The sequence below is a fragment of the Salmo trutta genome, chromosome 1 (assembly GCF_901001165.1).
Source record: "Salmo trutta chromosome 1, fSalTru1.1, whole genome shotgun sequence".
NCBI classification, from domain to species: Eukaryota; Metazoa; Chordata; class Actinopteri; order Salmoniformes; family Salmonidae; genus Salmo; species Salmo trutta.
Genome location: NC_042957.1, coordinates 18,865,302 through 18,888,571, shown reverse-complemented (window position 1 = coordinate 18,888,571; position 23,270 = coordinate 18,865,302). Strand labels below are relative to the sequence as shown.

Genomic DNA, 23,270 nt, shown 5'->3' with positions numbered 1-23,270 from the left:
TATTTTTTGGGGGTCGAACCGGTTCCTAACTTTATTTTGCTGGTCGGAACAGTGGAATACAAAATAAATGATGGTTCTGTTCAGAACGGAAGAATTGGAAAATAATTTTTGGTTCCAACCCGACATCAAGGAATGTGTTTTTGGTTATGTTCTGGTCTTGTTGTGGTTGGACCGTGTGGTCTCACCCCGCTCAGGCCCAGGTCGTCCAGTAGCATGCGGTCGCGGTCGTCCTCCCCTCCAGAGTGGACAAACAGCCTGTCCAGAGGGGCATCAGCTAACAGCACCACCCTCACCTGTGACAGATGGACAATGGAATGGTAACAACTCTGTAACAACTAAAGTGAAACAGTGACACCTGCTGTAAGATAGAGTGTGGATAGATGGTTACAGGGGATGCTATTGCACATAATAACACCTACAACAAACTACAGTATAGACCCTGCAGCTACGGACCATGGCAGTATGTCAAATACTTGAGTTACAAACAGGTACAGATAGGTACTGCTGCCTAGGTGCTTCCCAAACACCTGGTAGTTTAGAGCGTTGGGCCAGTAACCAAAAGGTCGCTGGTTTGAATCCCCGAGCCCACTGGGTGAAAAATCCTTGAGTAAGGCACTTAAACCTAATTGCTCCTGTAAGTCGCTCCTCATAAGAGTCTGCTAAATGACTAAAAATGTTAATGTAAAACATCATGTTTTCCCCATGCAGTGTGACTGACACTAACCTTGTTGTCATAGAAATTGTCTATCAGTGTGATGAAGCGCCGTGTCTGATCCTTCAGAGTGAGGGTAAGCATGGGGACATGACGGATAAACACTGTGTCAAACGCCTGGGCCATCTCCAGGTAGTCACTAGCACCCACTGGCTGGAACATACAGAGACAGGGATAATAAGCAAACACACACACACGGAGGAGTTTAAATGCCATCACACAAGTACAGATGTAGGATCTTAATTTGACCTATATTGTCCAGGCAAAATAATCCTGCAGCAAAAGGACTTGAATGTTTAGTCCACAATGTTGCTTGATCGGTGGTTAGGCTATTAGCTGGCCAAAAGTAGGCTACTTGAAAAGTGCAATACTGTTAATTTAACAGTGGGCTTTCAGTGAACTTTTGTAAATCACAACGTTCAACTGCCGAAGACGTGGATGTCGATTATGGCATCCCCCCGCACCTCTGATTCAGAGGGGTTGGGTTAAATGCGGAAGACACATTTCAGTTGTACAACTGACTAGGTATCCCCTTTCCTGCGGTGCAGGAAAATTCTCAGCAACAAAAGATTGATCAAATTGAGATCCTATATCTGCATAGTACAATGTAGGGATTAATATGGCAAACCAGAATCCTGGGACTGTCCCTGGAACACTTCGCATTTTCAGATTTTTTTTAATGACAAAACCCAGGAAATTACAACATTTTCCCCCAAAGACACACTAATGCTATTCAACAAAATACACAACACGCGCAGCCAAAGATAGCTAAAAATTCAATAGCACATTATTCAAACAGGTTGTCACATGTAAGCCTTTAGCCTAGTGTATTTACTTCACACAAAGTCACCATAAATTCAAAGCACACATATAATTGAAAGCGACAGACTGCACATGCGAACTGAACGCATTTAATAAACCCTACAGGAAACCCCTACAGTATAGCCTATAAAATAACATGTGCCTCTTTCAGCAGTCATTGAGACTCTTCAGACAGTCATGCATTTGATAGGCCTATGCACAATTCACTACATAGGCATCTCTGTCACAGAGATGAAATCTGTTAACAATTCAGAGATGCACGAGGAAAAATCCTATCTTCTCCTGTCCTAGAGCCTAGGCTATATTCCTATCCAGTGTGAATCCCACTCTCAACCCAGACTCCTGTCTCGCATTATAATTCCTAACTTCATTCTGTAATCCATAGGCTGCAATGCATTATTTAACAACTATTTCCACTTGTCATCTCCCGGTTATTCATGAGGTGATCTCCTATCTTCTCTATAATCATCAACTTGATCCCATTATTCATGAGCTGATCTGCTATCTTCTCTATAATCATCAACTTGATCCCGTTATTCATGAGCTGATCTGCTATCTTCTCTATAATCATCAACTTGATCCCATTATTCATGAGCTGATCTGCTATCTTCTCCATAATCATCAACTTGATCCCGTTATTCATGAGCTGATCTGCTATCTTCTCCGTAATCATCAACTTGATCCCGTTATTCATGAGCTGATCTGCTATCTTCTCCATAATCATTAACTTGATCCCGTTATTCATGAGCTGATCTGCTATCTTCTCTATAATCATCAACTTGATCCCGTTATTCATGAGCTGATCTGCTATCAACTTGATCCCGTTATTCATGAGCTGATCTGCTATCTTCTCTATAATCATCAACTTGATTTTGCCAAACATATGATATTCTGTCATTAGTTGAGGGAGCAAGTTCAGCAACTTTGGTCATTTGACTTGTTTGACTCCCGTTACAAAGTTTTTATGATTTGACAACACTATACTCGGGGTGCACTCTGTGTCCAGATAGCCTACTGCTGAAATGCACTGAATTAATTGAGGAACATGATAACGCTCTGAATTTATGAACGGCCTGTTTCACAAAGTGACAATGTCATTGGGGTTCAAAGATAGAGTAACTATCATTACTAAATATCAGTTTCATTTGGTCTGAAATCTTTACATAGTGGCGCAGCCAAGCTGACAAGATGGGGCTGAGCCCCACTTATTTGTGAGAACCCTGGCATAGTGACCATACAGTGCATTCTTAAAGTATTCAGACCCCTTCCCTTTTTCCACATTGTTATATTAGAGTCTTATTTAAAAATAGATTCAATAAAAAATGTTGCTCAATCTACACACACAATACCCAATAATGACAAAGCGAAAACAGTTTTAAAAAAAATATATTTTGCAAATTTATTAAACATAAAGTATTCAAACCCTTTGCTTTGAGACTCGAAATTGAGCTCAGGTACAGTTGAAGTCGGAAGTTTACATACACCTTAGGCAAATTAATTTAAACTCAGTTTTTCACAATTCCTGACATTTAATCCTAGTAAAAAAGTCCCTGTTTTAGGTCAGTTAGGATCACCGCTTTATTTTAAGAATGTGAAATGTCAGAATAATAGTAGAGAGAATTATTTATTTCAGCTTTTATTTCTTTCATCACATTCCCAGTGAGTCAGAAGTTTACATACACTAAATTAGTATTTGGTAGCATTGCCTTTAAATTGTTTAACTTGGGTCAAACGTTTTGGGTAGCCTTCCACAAGCTTCCCACAATAAGTTGGGTGAATTTTGGCCTATTCCTCCTGACAGAGCTGGTGTAACTGAGTCAGGTTTTGGAGGCCTTCTGTGGGATTGAGTTCAGGACCTTGTGATGGCCACTCCAATACCTTGACTTTGTTATCTTTAAGCCATTTTTCCACAACTTTGGAAGTATGCTTTGGGTCATTGTCCATTTGGAAGATCCATTTGCGACCCAGCTTTAACTTCAAAACAAAAACACACAAAAACATGCCCGCACTTGCCCACAATCACACACAAAAACGTGACATGCACACAACCACAACCAGTCAGAAAGTTGGAAACCCCCAAGCCCCGACCGGCACGCAAGCGCGGCACAAGTAGCCGTCACTTCCACTTAAGCACCACACTCCCCGAGATGGTCCACATATGGCCTCCAAAAACTCTGTCATATAAGTCTGTTTTTTTTTACTTCGTAGTATATAGAAACCTAGTGGGATGTAACTAGATAGTTCAGTCCTCCAGTTTGTTATTGAGTGGGAATATGAGGCGTTTCCAATTGATGGCTATACACATTTTTGCAGCAATTGGACCTAGATTAGAACACTTTCTCTAATATTGATCACCAATATTAACATTTCCCAACAGACAAAATCGTGGAGATGGATGGATATAAATTCCTAGCCACAATGAAATAATAGCACATACAGTACCAGTCAAAAGTTTAGACACATCTACCGATTCAAGGGTTTTTCTTTATTTTTACGATTTTCTACATTGTAGAATAATAGTGAAGACATCAAAACAATGATATAACACATATGGAATCATGTAGTAACCATTTTATATTTGAGATCCTTCAAAGTAGCCACCCTTTGCCTTGATGACAGCTTTGCACACTCTTGGCATTCTCTCAACCAGCTTCACCTGGAATGCTTTAACAACATTCTTGAAGGAGTTCTCACATATGCTGAGCACTTGTTGGCTGCTTTTCCTTCACTCCGCGGTCCAACTCATCCCAAACCATCTCAATTGGGTTGAGGTCGGGTGATTGTGGAGGCCAGGTCATCTGATGCAGCACTCCATCACTCTCCTTCTTGGTAAAATAGCCATTACCCAGACTGAAGTTTGGTTGGGTCATTGTCCTGTTGAAAAACAAATGATAATCCCACTATGCGCAAACAAGATGGGATGGCCTATCGCTGCAGAATGCTGTGGTAGCCATGCTGGTTAAGTGTGCCTTGAATTCTAAATAAATCACTGACAAAGTCACCAGCAAAGCACTCCCACACCATCACACCTCCTCCTACATGCTTCACGGTTGGAACTACACATGCAGACATCATCCGTTCACCTGCTCTGCATCTCACAAAGGCACGACGGTTGGAACCAAAAATCTAAGAGACCAAAGGACAGATTTCCACCGGTCTAATGTCCATTGCTCGTGTTTTCTTGGCCCAAGCCAGTCTCTTTTTATTATTGGTGTCCTTCAGTAGTGGTTTCTTTGCAGAAATTTGACCATGAAGGCCTGATTCACATCTTCTCTGAGCAGTTGATGTTGAGATGTGTCTGTTACTTGAACTGTGAAGCATTACTTGGGCAGCAATTTCTGAGGCTGGCAAATCTAATGAACTTATCCTTTGCAGCAGAGGCAACTCTGGGTCTCACTTTACTGTGGAGATCCTCATGAGAGCCAGTTTCATCATAGCGCTTGATGGTTTTTGCGACTGCACTTGAAGAAACGTTCAAAGTTCTTGAAGTTTTCCGCATTGACTGACCTTCATGTCTTAAACTAATGATGAACTGTCGTTTCTCTTTGCTTATTTGAGCTGTTCTTGCCAGAATATGGACTTGGTCTTTTACCAAGTAGGACTATCTTCTGTATACCAACCCTACCTTGTCACAGCACAACTGATTGGCTCAAACGCATTAAGAAGGAAAGGAATTCCACAAATGTAATTTTAACAAGGCACACCTGTTAATTGAAATGCATTCCAGGTGACTACCACATGAAGCTGGTTGAGGGAATGCCAAACGTGTGCAAAGCTGTCATCAAGGCAAAGGGTGGCTACTTGTTTAACACTTTTTTGGTTACTACATGATTCCATATGTGTTTTGATGTCTTCACTACTAGAAAGTGAAGACATTTGCGACCAAGCTTAAACTTCCTGACTGATGTCTTGAGATGTTGCTTCAATATATCCACATAATTTTCCTGCCTCATGATGCCATCTATTTTGTGAAGTGCACCAGTCCCTGCTCCAGCAAAGCACCCCCACAACATGATGCTGCCACCCCCGTGCTTCACGGTTGGGATGGTGTTCTTTGGCTTGCAAGCCTCCCCCTTTTTCCTCCAAACATAACGATGGTCATTATGGCCTAACAGTTCTACTTTTGTTTCATCAGACCAGAGGACATTTCTCCAAAAAGCACAATCTTCGTCCCCATGTGCAGTTGCAAACCGTAGTCTGGCTTTTTTTATGCCGGTTTTGGAGCAGTGGCTTCTTCCTTGCTGAGCGGCCTTTCAGGTTATGTCAATATAGGACTCATTTTACTGTGGATATAGATACTTTTGTACCTGTTTCCTCCAGCATCTTCACAAGGTCCTTTGCTGTTGTTCTGGGATTGAGTTGCACTTTTCGCACCAAAGTACGTTCATCTTTAGGAGACAGAACGCATCTTCTTCCTGAGCGGTATGATGGCTGCGTGGTTCCATGGTGTTTATACTTGCATACTATTGTTTGTACAGATGAATGTGGTACCTTCAGGCGTTTGGAAATTGCTCCCAAGGATGAACCAAACTTGTGGAGGTCTACAATTTTTTTCCTGCGGTCTTGGCTGATTTCTTTTGATTTTCTCATGATGTCAAGCAAAGAGGCACTGAGTTTGAAGGTAGGCCTTGAAATACATCCACAGGTACACCTCCAATTGACTCAAATGATGTCAATTGCCTATCAGAAGCTTCTGAAGCCATGACATCATTTTCTGGAATTTTCAAAGCTGTTTAAAGGCACAGTCAACTTAGTGTATGTAAACTTCTGACCCACTGTAATTGTGATACAGTGAACTATAAGTGAAATAATCTGTCTGTAAACAATTGTTGGAGAAATTACTTGTGTCATGCACAAAGTAAATGTCCTAACCGACTTGCCAAAACTATAGTTTGTTCACAAATTTCTTGTTGAGTGGTTGAAAAACAAGTTTTAATGACTCCAACCTAAGTGTATGTAAACTTCCGACTTCAACTGTACATCCTGTTTTCATTGATCATCCTTGAGATGTTTCTACAACTTGATTGGAGTCCACCTGTGGTAATTTCAATTGATTGAATACGATTTGGAAAGGCACAAACCTCTCTATATAAAGAGCCACAGTTGACAGTGTATGTCAGAGCAAAAACAAAGCCGTGAGGTAAAAGGAATTGTCCATAGAGCTTCGAGACAGGATTGTGTTGTGGCATAGATCTGGGGAAGGGTACTAAAACATTTCTGCAGCATTGAAGGTCCCCAAGAACACAGTGGCCTCCATAATTCTTAAATGGAAGAAGTTTGGAACCACCAAGACTCTTCCTATAGCTGGCCACCCGGGCAAACTGAGCAATCAGGGGAGAAGGGCCTTGGTCAGGGAGGTGATCAAGAATCCGATGGTTCCTCTGTGGAGATGGGAGAACCTTCCAGAAGGACAACCATCTCTGCAGCACTCCACCAATCAGGCCTTTATGGTAGAGTGGCCAGACGGAAGCCACTCCTCAGTAAAAGGCAACCTGACAACAAGTTTGGAGTTTGCCAAAAGGCACCTAAAGGACTCTCAGACAATGAGAAACAAGATTATCTGGTCTGATGAAACCAAGATTGAACTCTTTGGTCTGAATGCCAAGCGTCACGTGTGGAGGAAACCTGGCACCATCCCAACGGTGAAGCACAGTGGTGGCAGCATCATGCTGTGGGGATGTTTTTCAGCAGCAGGGAGACTAGTCAGGATCGAGGGAAAGATGAACAGAGCAAAGTACAGAGAGATCCTTGATGAAAACCTGTTCCAGAGTGCTCAGGACCTCAGACTGGGGCAAGGTTCACCTTCAAACAGGACAACGACCCTAAGCACACAGCCAAGACAACGCAGGAGTGGCTTCGTGACGGCTTCGGGACAAATCTCTGAATGTCCTTGAGTGGCCCAGCCAGAGCCCGGACTTGAACCCGATCGAACATCTCTGAAAAGACCTGAAAATAGCTGTGCAGCGACGCTCCCCTTCCAACCTGACAGAGCTTGAGAGGATTTGCAAAGAATGGAAGAAACTCCCCAAATACAGGTTTGCTAAGCTTGTAGCACCATACCCAAGAAGACTCGAGGCTGTAATCGCTGCCAAAGGTGCTTCAACAAAGTACTGCGTAAAGAGTTTGAATACTTATGTAAATGTGTGCACAACATTTGAGATAAATACACCTTTTGGCATATGGATCATTTCTGGGATCTTTAATTTCAGCTCATGAAACACTTTACATGTTGCGTTTATATTTTTGTTCAGTTTAGAAACACTAAAAAGGCCAATGCTATTCCCTGCTGAACAAAACTGTTAAAAATAGCCTGTAGTCTTTGACCTTGAACAGCGCACAGATGAATGAATATAGAATTGGAGGGGACAAAAGGGAGCAAGGACGAGAGCAGAAGGAATGAGAATGAGCAAGAAAAAATGTAAAAGAAGAACAGGTAGAAACAAAAGGGGAAGGACACAATGAAGGAGGTAGAAAAAAAGCAGGAAAAAGTACAATGAGTGGATGAATGAAGAAAACAGGAAAGAGAGCGAAGGGGGGAGTGAGGGCAAAAAGAGAGAGAATAAGGAAGAATAGAGGGATCTGGTTGGAAGAGAAAAAGTAGCAGAGCATAGTCAACACAGAGAAGAGAGAGAGAGATACAATAACAAGCAGGAGAGAGACGGAGTTGGGAGAAAGAGAGAGGGAGATAAATACAAATAAAGAGAGAGTGATCGAGAAGATGGTTGTGGAAGTAACTCACTCTATCACACAGTTCTTTAAAGGTACAGTCAGCGATGGTTCCACAGGTCTTCTCCAGTCTCAACTCTCTGCCCTGCACCGTCAGGACCCTGGGACCCGTTACTACGGAAACGCACACACGATTAATTGACCAAACATAGAGCTGATCATACACAGACATCAACTCAATACTGAAACTATGGCCACTACTTTAGCCTCATTATCACTGGCCCTACCAGTTTACTATAGTAATGTAAGTTCCAATAGTGTAAGTGAACATATTCTGTTTGCCTCCATTTTCCCCTTCTCTCTTTTTCTCCTATCCTTGTCTCTCAATCTCCCCAGTCCACTCTCTCACCCTTTTATTTTCTCTCTCCCCCCTTTCTCTTACTACAAGAGGTACATTAACTTCCTACCATTGTTTTGTCTCACAGCCAGCTCGTGAAACAGCGTATCCATGAAGGCCTCCGCATCAGGCTCTCTGGTGCTGCACACAAATACACACAAACAATGGGGAAGAGAGAAAGAGGGCGAAAAATAGAATATGAAATTAATAAGGCTGAAGTGGCCACATCAAACAGCGGGTGCGGGGAGGGGGAAGGAGGGGGGTACTTAGCTTTTCACTCCATCTCCAAAAAACGAGATGTTAGACTGCAAACACAAACATTAGCCTGTGAATGCGTGGCAGATTGAATCGGTCTGTCTGTGCATGTGTTTTAACTCTCGTTCAGGTAAAGAGGAGTGCAATGTGTTTTATTTGCATACACTGAAAGAGAAAAGCACTTGAAATCTCTGGCTACGCAATGAGCAACGACAACGTTATTCATACTCTGTGTGTGTGTGTGAGTGTGTGTGTGTGTGTGTGTGTGGAAGAATCGGAAGAATACTACTCTGCCTTTTCAAACTCAATCATTTTGTATTTCTCTACTCCTCTATCTGTCTCTTTATCTCTCACTCTAGGTTAGGGATCTTACTGTAGGTTAGGTATCTCACTGTAGGTTAGGGATCTCACTGTAGGTTAGGTATCTCACTGTAGGTTAGGGATCTCACTGTAGGTTAGGTATCTCACTGTAGGTTAGGGATCTCACTGTAGGTTAGGTATCTCACTGTAGGTTAGGTATCTCACTGTAGGTTAGGTATCTCACTGTCACTGTAGGTTAGTGTCTTTACTGTCAATGTAGGTTAGTGTCCTTACCTACTCCTAACTCCCTCTGCCTTTTTTGGTCTGTCCATCTCTTGCTCTCTCCCTGATACTAACCTGCAGTAACATTAAGGACACTGACCTACAGTGACAGTAATGCAAACTGGCAGAACAGTTAGTGTGTGTGCTTTGTTAGGTTCCCACATGAAAATAAATACTATAGTATACTATGGCGTAAGTACTACAGTATTCACTGTAGTGTTTTTGCAGACTTCACTGTAGTATTCATTGTAGTGTTTTTGCGGACTAAAGTTAGCAAAAACTGTATTTACTGTAGTATTTACAGTCAACTATAGTATAAATACTGTAGTAACAAAAAAGTGTAGTATACATACTATAGTAATTACTGTAGTGTTTTTGGAAACTGGTGAATACTGTAGTATTTACCGCAGTGTTTTTGTGGACTGCATTGTTTTTTGTGATATTACTGTAGTATTTACTAAAGTGTTTTTGTTGTATTATTTTTGACATAGAAATGGGGGCTTTCTCCTTGAGGAAAACTACTGGAGAAATAATAAAAAACCTTCTGCTCTTTTCTATAACCTATAGAATATACACAATATATAATCTATACTTGGCATGTAGGTTTCTCACTTATGGCGGGCGCAAATTGGGATATGGGGGAGGGGAATGGGCAGGGTATATGAAAAGGAAATACTTTAGTATTACTAAAGTTAAACTACTTTTTTGTGGATAACACTAGTATTTACTACTATAGTGTTCTACAATGTACTACAAAATGCTATAGTAAGTACTACACATGATCGAGAGATACGACAGTGTTTAGTATAGTATTCTACACTTCACTACATGATTACATAGTAAGTACTGTAGTATTATATAGTAAACTGTAGCATTTTTTATGTGGGTTGATGTAATAGTGTTATATCTCAGGGATTGTGTAAACAGGTGTGTGTGTGTGTGTCCTCCATACTGCCACACACAGAGAGATGGATTTGCAGAGTGGGGGGGGGGGGGGGACGACGACACACACAGACAGACAGAACAAACACAAAGATGAGCTAAGCTAAAGAGACTGACTCTTATTTAGGAGTGTGGCTATAAATCCTCTTTCACATTGTGAGAGAAAACACACATGCATGCATACACACACTTACAGGTAGTAGAGTTTCCCTGCTGAAGGTAGGTCCAGTCTTCTGTAGTCAACTCCTGAGTCTATGCCCATGGGCTGGCAGTATTCCTACACACACACACACACACACACACACAAAAAAAACTATGTGCAATGTGGCCAAAACAACCTTGGCACCAAAACCAATGTGGGTTTGTGTGTAAGAGGGTTAAGGTTTTGTGTAAGTGAGAGTTAGTGAAAGGTGCATAATAGCATTTCCACAGGAGCTGACAATGGATAGAAGTATGGCAGTAAGTGTACTGTAATGTTTTAAGGCTTGACTAACTTCCTCATGTTTTTGTCATGTTTTCATTGTTGTATTTATCTAGCTGATCTGCAGTCCTTTCTTAAGTCAAGTGGAACAGCAGAGTTCAAACTTCTGCTGCAGAGTTCAAACTTTCCCAGTAAGTATAAAACGGCAACGCGATACATGTCAGCGAGCGGGGCACACTATAATCATTATCTCCTCTATTCTCAGAAAAAAGAAAAGAAGAGAAGAAAAAAAACGTATATCATCAAACGATCGCCGTGCCAGACAAATCAGTATTCAGTGACAGCTCGGAGCAAATTATGAAATCAGTGAATTTGTGCCACCGGCCTCCTTGAGCAGTGGGATAATTAGCAATCACCACAAAGCAAGGAGACGGAAATACTCCATTCTTCTACCTCCGCTGTCAACTTCTTATCTCTGCGCCCGCTCACACGAACGGGGTTCCCACTCCGAGCCAATTGGTTGAATCAGGCTTAATAACAACCTGACAAACTCTCCATCCCCCACGCACAAAAGGGATATGTCATTTCATCAACCCAGCCGCGACCTCGCTAAGCAGCGCCGCGGCCGACAGATAAATAGTCCCTCCGCAATAACACCTCGGCGACGCCATCAACTACCACGTCGCATTACAAAACTAACGCTAATCTTGTCTTCTCCCGTCTTTTTTTCCCCTCTTCGATTTGTCTACCTATAGAAGCCTGATGGGTCACTCACAGCATCTCTTGAAGGAAAATAAGAGAGAGAGAAAGAGAGAGATGGCAAGATAGACAGAGACGTGAAGGCAACACAATCAGTGATGATGGCATCATTGGTTATTTCTAATCAGATGAGCAGGAGGCCTTGTGGGTTATTACATGATTACTATCTTGAGGGGTTTGGAAAGTTCTCACTCTTTCCTCGCAGATTTCACTCACCTATGACTCTACTCTTCTCTCCATCTCACCACCAGTCAAAGAGCACCCTTGCTTGCTTTATCTTGTTTTCTCACACAGCCATGACAGTCTCTTTAGAAAAAGTCATCCTAAAACATGTAGCTCCAATCATGTCATTGTCCAAGCTGTCCACCACTCTCTCTTTGACAGCCGTTTAGCATAAAAACAGTGGTTTCCCCCCCCCCTTTTCTCTGTCCCTCACTCCTCAAAAAGTTGCTTTTGAGTTTTTCAAAGAGCGTGGTGCTATTGAGCGGCAACAAAAGCCAAGGATAGCTGACTACTGCGGCCTGATGAGGTCCACTCCCTCATTACCAACTGCAGAAAACATTTGATGCTTTTTTTTTTTGTTTGGCCCAGAGAATTGACCAGGCCTCAAAGAACATGGGGTGGGAAGGCTGAAAAAGAGTTGGGGGGGAGGGCAGGGAGAGAGAGTGTGTGTGTGTGTGGGGGCGGGAGTTGGAGGGGAAAGGTTGTCATCCATTCATCCGTGTGTGTCTTACAGCCTGTGTGAAGGGGGAGAAGAAAGGGGAGGGAGGGATAGAGGGGTTGGGAGAAAGAGAAAGCCTAAAACAGTGCCTTTATGCTGGCCCGTCCTGGACGACTCTTCTGACATCAAAGTGTTTTCACTAACTGGGGAGGGAAGCGGGTGTGTGGTGAATTTATTCACTCCAAGTGACGCTACAGGGGGGACATAACAATGTGACCACCCTAATTACACCTAATGAGCTATTCCCTTAAAGTGTGACTGCCTTGGGTCCTGGATGGTTTGTTCCACGGGGTCGTTCTCACAACCTCCCCCTGCCTCGGCTGCTCCTCTTGAGGAAACATCTTTTGAGCACAGGGCCCGCCTTTAGGTGATCCAGGACCCCACTGAACCCCCCCAGCTCCACTCCTCCAGACCCACCCACCCCCAGCCTCCCTCCCGTACCCCCCCACGACATGCAGCGGCATGGGTAGGAGGGTGTCCCATCTGCACCTGGCCACTAGCGCACCAGAGAGAAGCAGACAATCACAACAGTACTCCTATAGGAGGGAGGCAGTCAGAGAGCAAGAGAGCGAGCGAGAGCAGGAGACTGGATTGAAGAAACACGGGGAATGCACGGAGAGAAATACAAATAAAAAACTTAGAACAAATATTCTAGGGGCAAGACAGAATGACAGTCCTGAAAGGAAAAGGCATTAAAAATAAGAACACCATTACATTTCACCGATAGAATGTCCATGGAAACAACAAATGCAAGGCTATTTATATTCCATTGGAAAATACATGACTTGAACCCTCTGCTGTGAAAAAAGTAAAACCCAAGGCACAGGGAGCATTATTGTTATGTAACTAAATACCAGGGGGACAATAGCAGCCATCAATTTTCATTTACTGGAAACTCTTCAAACCCCTCTACGTAGGTCCTCAACAGACAGAAAGGCCTTTACTAGAGAGGAACACAACCATTTCAGTCAATTTTTTCCTTGCAGCAGAGCAATCTGCACTAGTCGACTTATTTATAAAAATATATATTTTCAAAAAAGAAATGGCTGCCATACAAAGCAATTAGCCACCACAATGGAAGGCTAGATGAGGAGAGAAAGAAAATACAGACAATCAATTTATCATATTTCTCCGGCATCAAAAGAGGGCAGGGAAAAATATTCAGTACACACAGAGTCCTGTCCTTGGGCCTGCAGAGAGGGAGAACAGAGGGAGAGAAGAAGGAGAAAGAGGGGTCGAGGGAAAGAGAGGGAAAGAAGAGTGAAGAAGCGAAAGTTGGAGGAGGGACAGAGAAAGAATGCAGAAAGAAATGCTGAAGAGAATGAAAGGGGGGATAGAGGGAGAGAGGACAGATCGAAGCGAGTGTGATCTCCCTCTCTCGCTCTCTCTTTCATCACATATGTAACTACCCCTGTGAGCGCTGGGAACAGTAGGAGGGGGGCTAGGCAGGAGGGTAGCAGAAGACTCGGCAAGGTAGCTAGTGGGGGGCAGAGGCAGGGTGGTTTGGGGGGCTTGGGAGGGTGGTTTGTGGGGCTTGGCAGGGTGGTTCGAGGGTCCCTGGGGTCTCCTCTAATCAGAAGTCAATAGAGATATAAGACATCCAATCTGGAGAGGAAGGAATTAACCCCAAACACTCCAGCTCAGGTGACAGGGAGGAGAGGTAAGAGGCAATTTTCACACCCTCACTCATTCACTACTCCCCCATCCTCCCAGTTCACACCAGGGCTTCACCCCAAAACACACTGACTCTACATCCAAAGAGTCAGAGGGATGGAATCATTGGTCCCTTCCAGCTTTAATTCTAACTATTAAGGGCCACCCAGTGGGGGCAAGGAACCACCCCACCACCCCTTGCTAATTTGGCAGAACGTCCACTGTTGGGAGGGGAGCATCCCCAAACTCTCCACTCTACCCCAAAACCAGATGGCCTCACAAAGGGGAACATGGGAGTCTGAAAGACAGGGGACAGAGAGGAGGCCGAATTGGACCAGGGGCATTCACAGTTCCTTATGAGGCTGGGATTAGGACGAGGGCAAGAGGTGGAGAGGGGAGCGGTTTTTGGGTAGGGTGACTTTAAGGCCCTGGTGAAAGACCAAAATGGAAGGGGACACACAGTTAAGCTCCAGTGACCCTGAAGCTCTTCATTAAACCCTCCCCCAAACCAAACCTTAATCCCCTGAGAACCTGTGCATTCCAAAACCAATGGGTAGATAGAAGTTTGGGTGAAAGTGCTTTATGACTTTAAAAAGCACAACTGAAGCCAATAAACAATTTCTCTGATAGAAAAAACGGCCTGTGGCATCAATATTAGTCAGAAACATTTATTCTAGTGTCAAAATTGATTACTAAGTGAAAATAGGATAATTTTGGCCAAAGTCAGTCTTGTCCAAAACAGACTTTTGTAAGTGAGTTTGTCATGACTTATTTGATGGTTAGGGTTTTGATTTTCCACAAAGGCTCATTTGCCAACTAACAAGGGATACACATCTGTGGTGATTGCACTCTATCCAATTCTACCGCAGTAGACACAGACAGTGAGACAAACCTGCCCAGCACTGTAGCTGATCGGACTTTGTTTATATAAGACAATGTGGCAAAAAAATTATAACTTGAGAAATACTGCACCAAATACCTTATCAAAATATAAAATTGAGTGACTAAAACCTCTGCAAAAACATCAGAATTAATTACAAATTTCTTGAGTTCTTAGAGAGTCATTCTGACTATTTTGAGGAAGAGATACTGACTTTGTTCCTATGGTGTCTCATGGGGGACAAACATTAGTAGCTTCCACATCAAACCACACCCCTAAGACAGAAATCTCGTTGTTCTTAATGAGTAACATGCAGAATCGGTACGTTAATTCTCTTTAAAAAAGGTTGGTGGTTGTGTTAACTACATACACCAGTGGTAAAAGGTATCATCTAGCCAATGAGAAAGGTCCTTCTTGGATTAGCAGATGCTCTCTTTAGGGAAATGCCTGGGTTGTCTGTTTTGCGTGTTCTGGTACGTCTTCTGATGATTACTCAGCAGTACCCCTGTTGTGTGTGTGTGTGTGTGTGTGTGTGTGTGTTAGAGCACCCACACAACCCTCCGTTTCAGAAGAGGGATCCATTTCCTAACGTTTATCTCTACTATTTAGTTGTGAAAAGTGGAAGAATGTTTTCCTCCTCTCCTGCAAAATGCATGTTAAATTATTCTGCAATTATTTATGATCATAGTCAGTATAAACACCTCGTAATCATCTCTGGTGCTGCCAGGATAATGGTTAATGGATAATGGTTCTACCTGCTTATAATAATGCTATTAAATTGCAAAGTAGTCTCAGAGCATTGCTAGTTTCTATCCATGGTGCTACCTCACAGCCCACCCCCCTCCTCGCCCGCCTCCCCCCCTCCCTCACCCCTTTCTCTCCTCACTTTGAAATGCAAGCAGGCTGGTTCATTCCCTCCGCTCGCTTGTCCATTTCCCATTCACACAGCGAGCGTTCACTCTCTTTCTATCCCCCTCGCCCTCTGTGTCCGTTTTGAGTCTTTCACCATCTCCAGGTATGATCAAAGTCAGTTTTGTGACATCGTGTGTGACACCGTGCTTCTCAGGTAGAAAACACACACACACAAAAACACACAATAGCAAATTGGAAAGAGACAGACACAGTAACAGAGGTGTGTGTGTGTGGTGTCAGGTGGATGAGAGAAATGAATGAATAAATTAAAAATAGGAGAGAAGAGGGGATGACTGTCTTTACCTTCAACACGTTGATGAAAGGCAGGAAGGCGTCTCTCTGAAGTCCATTTTTGTACAGATCTGAAAGGAGAGGGAGGCGCCATGTTAGCGCTGCTGTTTAGCCTCCTAATAATGTAATTCTCCCACCACAGATTGGCACATAAAGTGGCTATTCATGAACTAAAGGATGGGTTGGGAGGCAGCACAAAAGGGATGGGGGCAGAGGGAGAAAAATGGATTTCTCTACCCGCAGCAGCCGCTAGCAGCAGCAACATACAATTCATTACATTCCCAAACAATGGTGGCGGGAGAAAGGACTTTCGCTTTTTCAGCTTGGACATTGTCCACAGAGTCCCGTGAATAGACTTTCCAATTAGCTCTGCTGGAACAAATTACATCTGAAGTAGCATCCCTGATAGACAGATAAAACACACACACACACACACACACACACACACACACACACACACACACACACACACACACACACACACCCTTAAACTACTTGGAAAGATGGAAATGAGTAGGTGTTGTTGATGTTTGGGTTTAAGCTTACAGGAGTTGCAGCTGACAATGAAGTTAGACCTGTTTAAACATTGTTACGGTACACTAAATGACCAAAAGTTATGTGGACACCTGCTCGTCCACCATCTCATTCCAAAATCATGGGCATTAGTATTGAGTTGGTCCAAACTTTGCTGCCATAACAGCCTCCACTCTTCTGGGAAGGCTTTCCACAAGATGTCGGAACATTGCTGCAGGGACTTGCTTCCATTCAGCCACAAGAGCATTAGTGAGGTCTGGCACTGACGTTGGGCGGTTAGACCTGGCTCGCAGTCGGAGTTCCAATTCATCTCAAAGGTGTTCGATGGTGTTGAGGTCAGGGCTCTGTGTAGGCCAGTCAAGTTCTTCCACACCGATCTCAACAAACCATTTTGGTATGGACCTCACTTTGTGCACGGGTGCATTGTCATGCTGAAACAGGAATTGCCTTCCCCAAACTGTTGCCACAAAGTTGGAAGCACAGAATCGTCTAGAATGTCATTATATGCGGTAGCATTAAGATTTCCATTCACTGGAACAAAAGGGCCTAGCCCGAACCATGAGAAACAGCCACAGACCATTATTCCTCCTCCACCAAACTTTACAGTTGGCACTATGCATTCCGGCAGGTAGCGTTCTCCTGGTATCTTCCAAATCCAGATTTGTCTGTTGGACTGCCAGATGGTGACGTGTGATTCATCACTCCAGAGAACGCGTTTCCACTGCTCCAGAGTCCAATGCGGCGAGCTTTACACTCCTCCAGCCAACGCTTGGCATTGTGCATGGTTCTTAGGCTTGTATGCGGCTGCTCGGCCATGGAAACCCATTTCATGAAACTCCCGACGAACAGTTCTTGTGTCGATGTTGCTTCCAGAGGCAGTTTAGAACTTAGTAGTAGTGAGTGTCGATTTTTACGTGCTACAGCACCCGGCGGTCCCGTTCTGTGAGCTAATGTGGCTTACCACTTCACGGCTGAGCCGTTGTTGCTCCTAGATATTTCCACTTCCCAATAACAGCACTTACAGTTGACCGGGGCAGCTCTAGCAGGGTACAAATTTGACAAACTGACTTGTTGGGAAGGTGGCATCCTATGACGGTGCCACGTTGAAAGTAACGGAGCTCTTCAGTAAGGCCATTCTACTGCCAATGTTAGTCTATGTAGATTGCATGGCTGTGTGCTCGATTTTATCCACCTGTCAGCAATGGGTGTGGCTGACAAATTTGTCCACATACTTTCGTATATATAGTGTACCTTCTTAGTGGAGAGAACAACAGTTGGAGCTACAGCGCATTTGGAAAGTATTGACTTTTTCAACATTTTGTTACGTTACAGCCTTATTCTAAAATTGATTAAATTGTTGTTTTTTTCCCCTCAATCTACACACAATACCCCATAATGACAAAGCAAAAAAAGTTGACATTTTAACAAATTTATAACAAATCAAAAACTTGAATATCTCATTTCCATAAGTATTCGGACCTTTTACTCAGTACTTTGTTGAAGCACCTTTGGCAGCGATTACAGCCTCGAGTCTTCTTGGGTATGACGCTACATGCTTGGCATACCTGTATTTGGGGAGTTTTTCGCATTCTTCTCTGCAGATCCTTTCAAGCTCTGTCAGGTTAGATGGGGAGTGTCGCTGCACAGCTTTTTTCAGGTCTCTCCAGAGATGTTCGTTCGGGGGTGCAAGTCCAGAGCCACTCAAGGACATTGAGACTTGTCCCGAAGCCACTCCTGCGTTGTCTTGGCTGTGTGCTTAGGGTTGTTGTCCTGTTGGAATGTGAACCTTCGCCCCAATCTGAGGTCCTGAATGCTCTGCAGCAGGTTTTCATTAAGGATCTCTCTGTACTTTGCTCCATTCATCTTTCCCCCTCGATCCCAACTAGTCTCAAATCCCTGCCGCTGAAAAACATCCCCACAGCATGATGCTGCCACCACCATGCTTCACCGTAGGGATGGTGGCAGGTTTCCTCCAGACGTGACGCTTGGCATTCAGGCCAAAGAGTTCCATCTTGTTTCATCAGACCAGGGAATCTTGTTTCTCATGGTCTGAGAGTCCTTTAAGAGCCTTTTGGCAAACTCCAAGTGGGCTGTCATGTGCCTTTTACTAGAGGAGTGGCTTCCGTCCTGGCATTCTACCATAAAGGCCTGATTGGTGGAGTGCTGCAGAGATGGGAGAACCTTCCAGAAGGACAACCATCTCCACAGAGGAACCATCTTGGTCACCTCCCTGACCAAGACCCTTCTCCCCTGATTGCACAGTTTGGGCAGGCGGCCAGCTCTACGAAGAGTCTTGGTGGTTGCAAACTTTTTCCATTTATGAATGGAGGCCACTGTGTTCTTGGAGACCTTCAATGCTGCAGAAATGTTTTGGTACCCTTCCCAAGATCTGTGCCTCGACAATCCTGTCTCTGAGGTCTACGGACAATTCCTTCTACCTCATGGCTTGGTTTTTGCTCTGACATACACTGTCAACCTAATATAGACAGGTGTGTGCCTTTCCAAATCATGTTCAATCAATTGAATTTACCACAGTTGGACTCCAATCAAGTTGTAGAAACAGCTCAAGGATGATCAATGGAAACAGGATACACCTGATCTCAATTTCGAGTCTCATAGCAAAGGGTCTGAATACTTTATTTTTAATACATTTGCAAAGAACATTCTAAAAAACGGTTTTATAAAGTAACAAAATGTGGAAAAAGGGAAGGGGTCTGAATACTTTCCGAATGCACTGTATACTACGCATATCAATATGTGTTGTGAGAAGGCTCCTATCAATGTGGTAATGGTTTGAAATAAGCATGTTTACTGCAACTTTAATAGAAAAGGTAAGGAGGAAGCAAATACAACACATTGAAAAAGTCAATTTTTTACTGTGGGTGGAGAAGGTAAGCCTAATCATACAGCCCACATCCATCCTTTCAGGTTGTGTGTGAGATGCAACATTAGATCCCATTGAAATGTAAGGTGGCCTGACCTACAATGGGCCTGAGAGACAAGCAGCTAGATACACCACAATCTCTAGTTTGTAAACCTTGAAATGAAGCATTCAGCCTGTACTTCTCTACTAAACACCCATTAACACAAGAGCATCTAAAGGACGACAAGGCAACAACTGCTCTGCTCTAGCTACACAACAACAGACAAAAACAAGAGTGTGCTGGGGAGCGTGACACATCGTCTCTAAGTAAGTTCCCCTTCAATCACATAACCCACTTTAGCTGCTTTTGATAACCTAGCGTCATCTACATACCATATAATCCACTTCAGCTGCTTTTGATAGCCTAGCGCCATCTATATACCACATAACCCACTTTAGCTGCTTTTGATAGCCTAGCGCCATCTATATACCACATAACCCACTTTAGCTGTTTTTGATAGCCTAGCTAGCACAATCTCATGTGGAGATCAATAAAGGAGGAATCCTCCTTTACTTTCATGTCAGGCTGTCTCTGAGGGCTTAGTGTTCCATTCGCCTTCTAATTAAAAAACAAACAAGCATCTCCATCAAGTTTGCGTGGTCTGTCGCTTTGTTCATAATGGCTGGTAAATGTCAGACAAGCTTGTCTTTATATATGAAAGAGAGAGCGATCTCGGTTGCCATCAACTGGAAACCCATTGAGCGACGAGACATTGATGACGTTAGCCCTGAGAAGAGAGCCAACGTCATGTCTTTATCTCTCGCTCTCCAACCATTCTTACTCCCTCTCTCACTCTCCCTCACTTAGCATTAAATGTAACATCACAGCCTTGACAAAACGACAGCGGTGGAATCAACAAAGAGAGAATGAGACAGAGAAAGAGAGGGAGGGAGCGAGCGAGCGAGAGGGAGAGATTAAAGAGTTTAAATGGCTCGATTCATGGAACGTGTATCAAATAATGTTCTCCTTCTTTCATGATTAAAAATAACGCTTTGAACAGTCTTTGATCCAGACAGGCAACACACACCACTGGACTTCAGGTGATTCAGATAATACAGTGGTATGGAGAAAAAGGCAAGGAGGGAGATGTTCAACATCAACAAACAGAAAGAAGCCTAGTTCACCCCAGAGCCATATATTTAAATGCATGTCTGTGATTACCCCTCGCTCTTTCCTTCAGCATCATCATCAGGGCTGTGTTCAGTAGGGAGAAATGTTTTGGAACGGTGTGAAACAGGAAGGAACTTCTCCCATAAGAACACAGCATTTGGGGCGGCAAGTAGCCTTGTGGTTAGAGCATTGGGCCAGTAACCAGAAGGTTGCTGGATCGAATCCTCGAGCTGACGAGGTAAAAATCTGTTGTTCTGTTGTTCTGCCCCCGCCCTGTTCCCCGGGCGCCAAAGACGTGGATGTCGATTAAGGCAGCCCCCCACACCTCTATGATTCAGATGGGTTGGGTTAAATGCAGAAGATGTGGATGTGGATTGAGGCAGCCCCCCGCACCTCTCTGATTCAGATGGGTTGGGTTAAATGCAGAAGACATATTTCAGTTGAACAACTGACTAGGTATCCCCCTTTCCCATTTTGTTTTGCCCAAATTGTGAGTATAATTGAAAAACAATGGAGTGAGCTATATAGAAGAGAAAGGTGAGCTTGACACGATGTGAAGTGAACAGGTTGGACTGGATGTGAACTGGAGAGGTACTGTAGAGTTAAAGAAGCATGTTCAACAGCACAATAGGAGAAAGGAGAGAGCTGAATTGCTATACAAGCTGACAATGGTGTAGGACTGTGACTGTGCGTTTGTGCTACAAAAATCAGATAACAGTGCAACGATACCACAGTTATGCATGAATGACGCATGAGTCGTGTGAATCAGAAAGGTATCTGAACTGTAGTATCTCTCATTAAGAGACTCAGTACAGAGAGCGAATTGACTTTGACCTCACCGTCAGGAGGCCTGTTGGAGGTGGCCACCACCACTACCCCGGTCCTGAACAACGTCTGAAACAGCTGTTTCAGAGTCATCGCATCAGCTATGTCAGTCACCTGGGGGGGAGAGAGAGAATTTAAAAGGCAGCCAGACTACAATGTGCCATCTCTTGTGGCAGACAAGCATATGGTTGTGTGTGCATATAGGTCAACACATGGGAGCTGAGAATGACCACGTAATCTCCTGAGCTGATTCAAGTAATTTAGGTGTACGTCATTTCTATTCTTTCACCCTGGTCATGGTCACACCCGCCATCCCATTGCAAATGGTCACGAAGCAGCTTTCTGTCATGGACAAGTAGCCAAGCCAACGCGGCGAGGCTGAGCTAATCAACTAAACAGACAAAGCGAGAGAAAGAAAAGAATAACAAAAAAATGAAAGCAATATGAATTCAAACAGGGGCCACAATGGCAAACAAAGCGACTCCCAGATGGCCGCACAAAAGGTGTGAAGTGTGTGTGATTGTGTGTGCGTGTGAGATGGAGGACATTTTGTGAAGAGGGCCCTGACGGCGTTACTGTCCCTGAGCTGCTGCTGGCCTCTACGATCATTATCTATTAGCACTATGGAACCGCTGGCTTTTCCACCAATAGACAACCACACGGCACTATGTTGAATCAATCCACACATGTCAAGAGGACATTGGCAAACATAATGAGCAACTGATTGACTGACCATCTTGCCAAATAGTAAAACTGTACTTCTGAACCCCCAAATCTCTATGATCACTAATCAATCTCCTTGGTCAAATCTACTCTAATGTATTTCATTAGGAATCAAGCAGATTGTAGTCCATGTAGGGTTGTCCAGCTTGTGGATAAGAGGAACGGTGTTCCTGTCATCTAATGGTCCCTCCCCCTCTTTTCCTTGCCTTACAGACACTTATGACTGCCATCCCCACAGCATATGCTGCCTTTCTTAGCCTGGAGTGTCTTCTACTTTCACATGCTAACCCCTATGCCCTCTGCCAATACTACATTAGCATCGGAGCTAAAGCCTTGATTTTGCAACAAGGCAGCAAGAGGCACTCTCCTTCAGCAAATTAAGGTGTGTGTGTGTGTGTGTGTGTGTGTGTGTGTGTGTGTGTGTGTGTGTGTGTGTGCCACATCCACATAAAGCCAAGGTGCCTGGGCCCTATATACACTCACTGAATAGGCCCCATTTCCTCCAGCCGTTATTTTTCATTTTAATTTCAAAAGAATCATTTAATTATGACCTTTATCCAACCCATATTTGTTTATTCATGGGCCCTAAACACACCACACACTCCAAGGGCCGATATTGATTGCTGAATACGAAGAGAGGGGAGAGAGATAGAGATACGAAAGGTTTCCCAGAGAAAGAGAAGGGGGGCTAATATACTGCACTTGTGTAACACAAAAACATCGGTGCGACCGCCGCCGCCACCACTGTCGATATTCAAATGAGCATCCAATTACTCTAGCGGGGAGTCAGTTTACCGCGGCGTCGCACTTGGGTGCCAAATTAAGCCTCTTTTGATCTTACACCCCTTTACGTACACAACAACACAACCTGAGTAATTTCACAGATAGGCCCCACTGACTGGGGTTCTGAGACAATGAAAGCCTGAAGCGCTTTCTTCCCACTCTGTCTCTGTCCTCAGTCTCTCTCAGTCTCTCCATCCCTCTCTCCGTCTCAGGCATCCTTCTCAATGCCCAGTATTCATTAGAGAGACTTGGAGGGGGATGGGGGGGGGGGGGGGCTACAAATTACTGATAATGGCACAGTGCTAATGAAGAGAAAGGAGAAATGTCATTAGCATTTAAGAGGATAAGATCCATCTGA

The 23,270-nt window shown here is 43.8% G+C and overlaps 1 protein-coding gene across 1 annotated transcript in view; it reads right to left on the bottom strand.

Annotated features, from left to right (window-relative positions):
- afg1lb (AFG1 like ATPase b) overlaps positions 1 to 23,270 on the bottom strand; it is a 31,065-nt gene that overhangs the window by 1,625 nt on the left and 6,170 nt on the right. The window contains exons 6-12 of the mRNA XM_029736271.1: positions 21,421 to 21,520; positions 16,026 to 16,084; positions 10,571 to 10,653; positions 8,668 to 8,738; positions 8,274 to 8,374; positions 725 to 865; positions 186 to 293 (exon numbers count right to left, since the gene is read on the bottom strand). Of these exons, the coding sequence (XP_029592131.1) occupies positions 186 to 293; positions 725 to 865; positions 8,274 to 8,374; positions 8,668 to 8,738; positions 10,571 to 10,653; positions 16,026 to 16,084; positions 21,421 to 21,520 (663 nt within the window). The remainder of the gene's footprint in view (positions 1 to 185; positions 294 to 724; positions 866 to 8,273; positions 8,375 to 8,667; positions 8,739 to 10,570; positions 10,654 to 16,025; positions 16,085 to 21,420; positions 21,521 to 23,270) is intronic.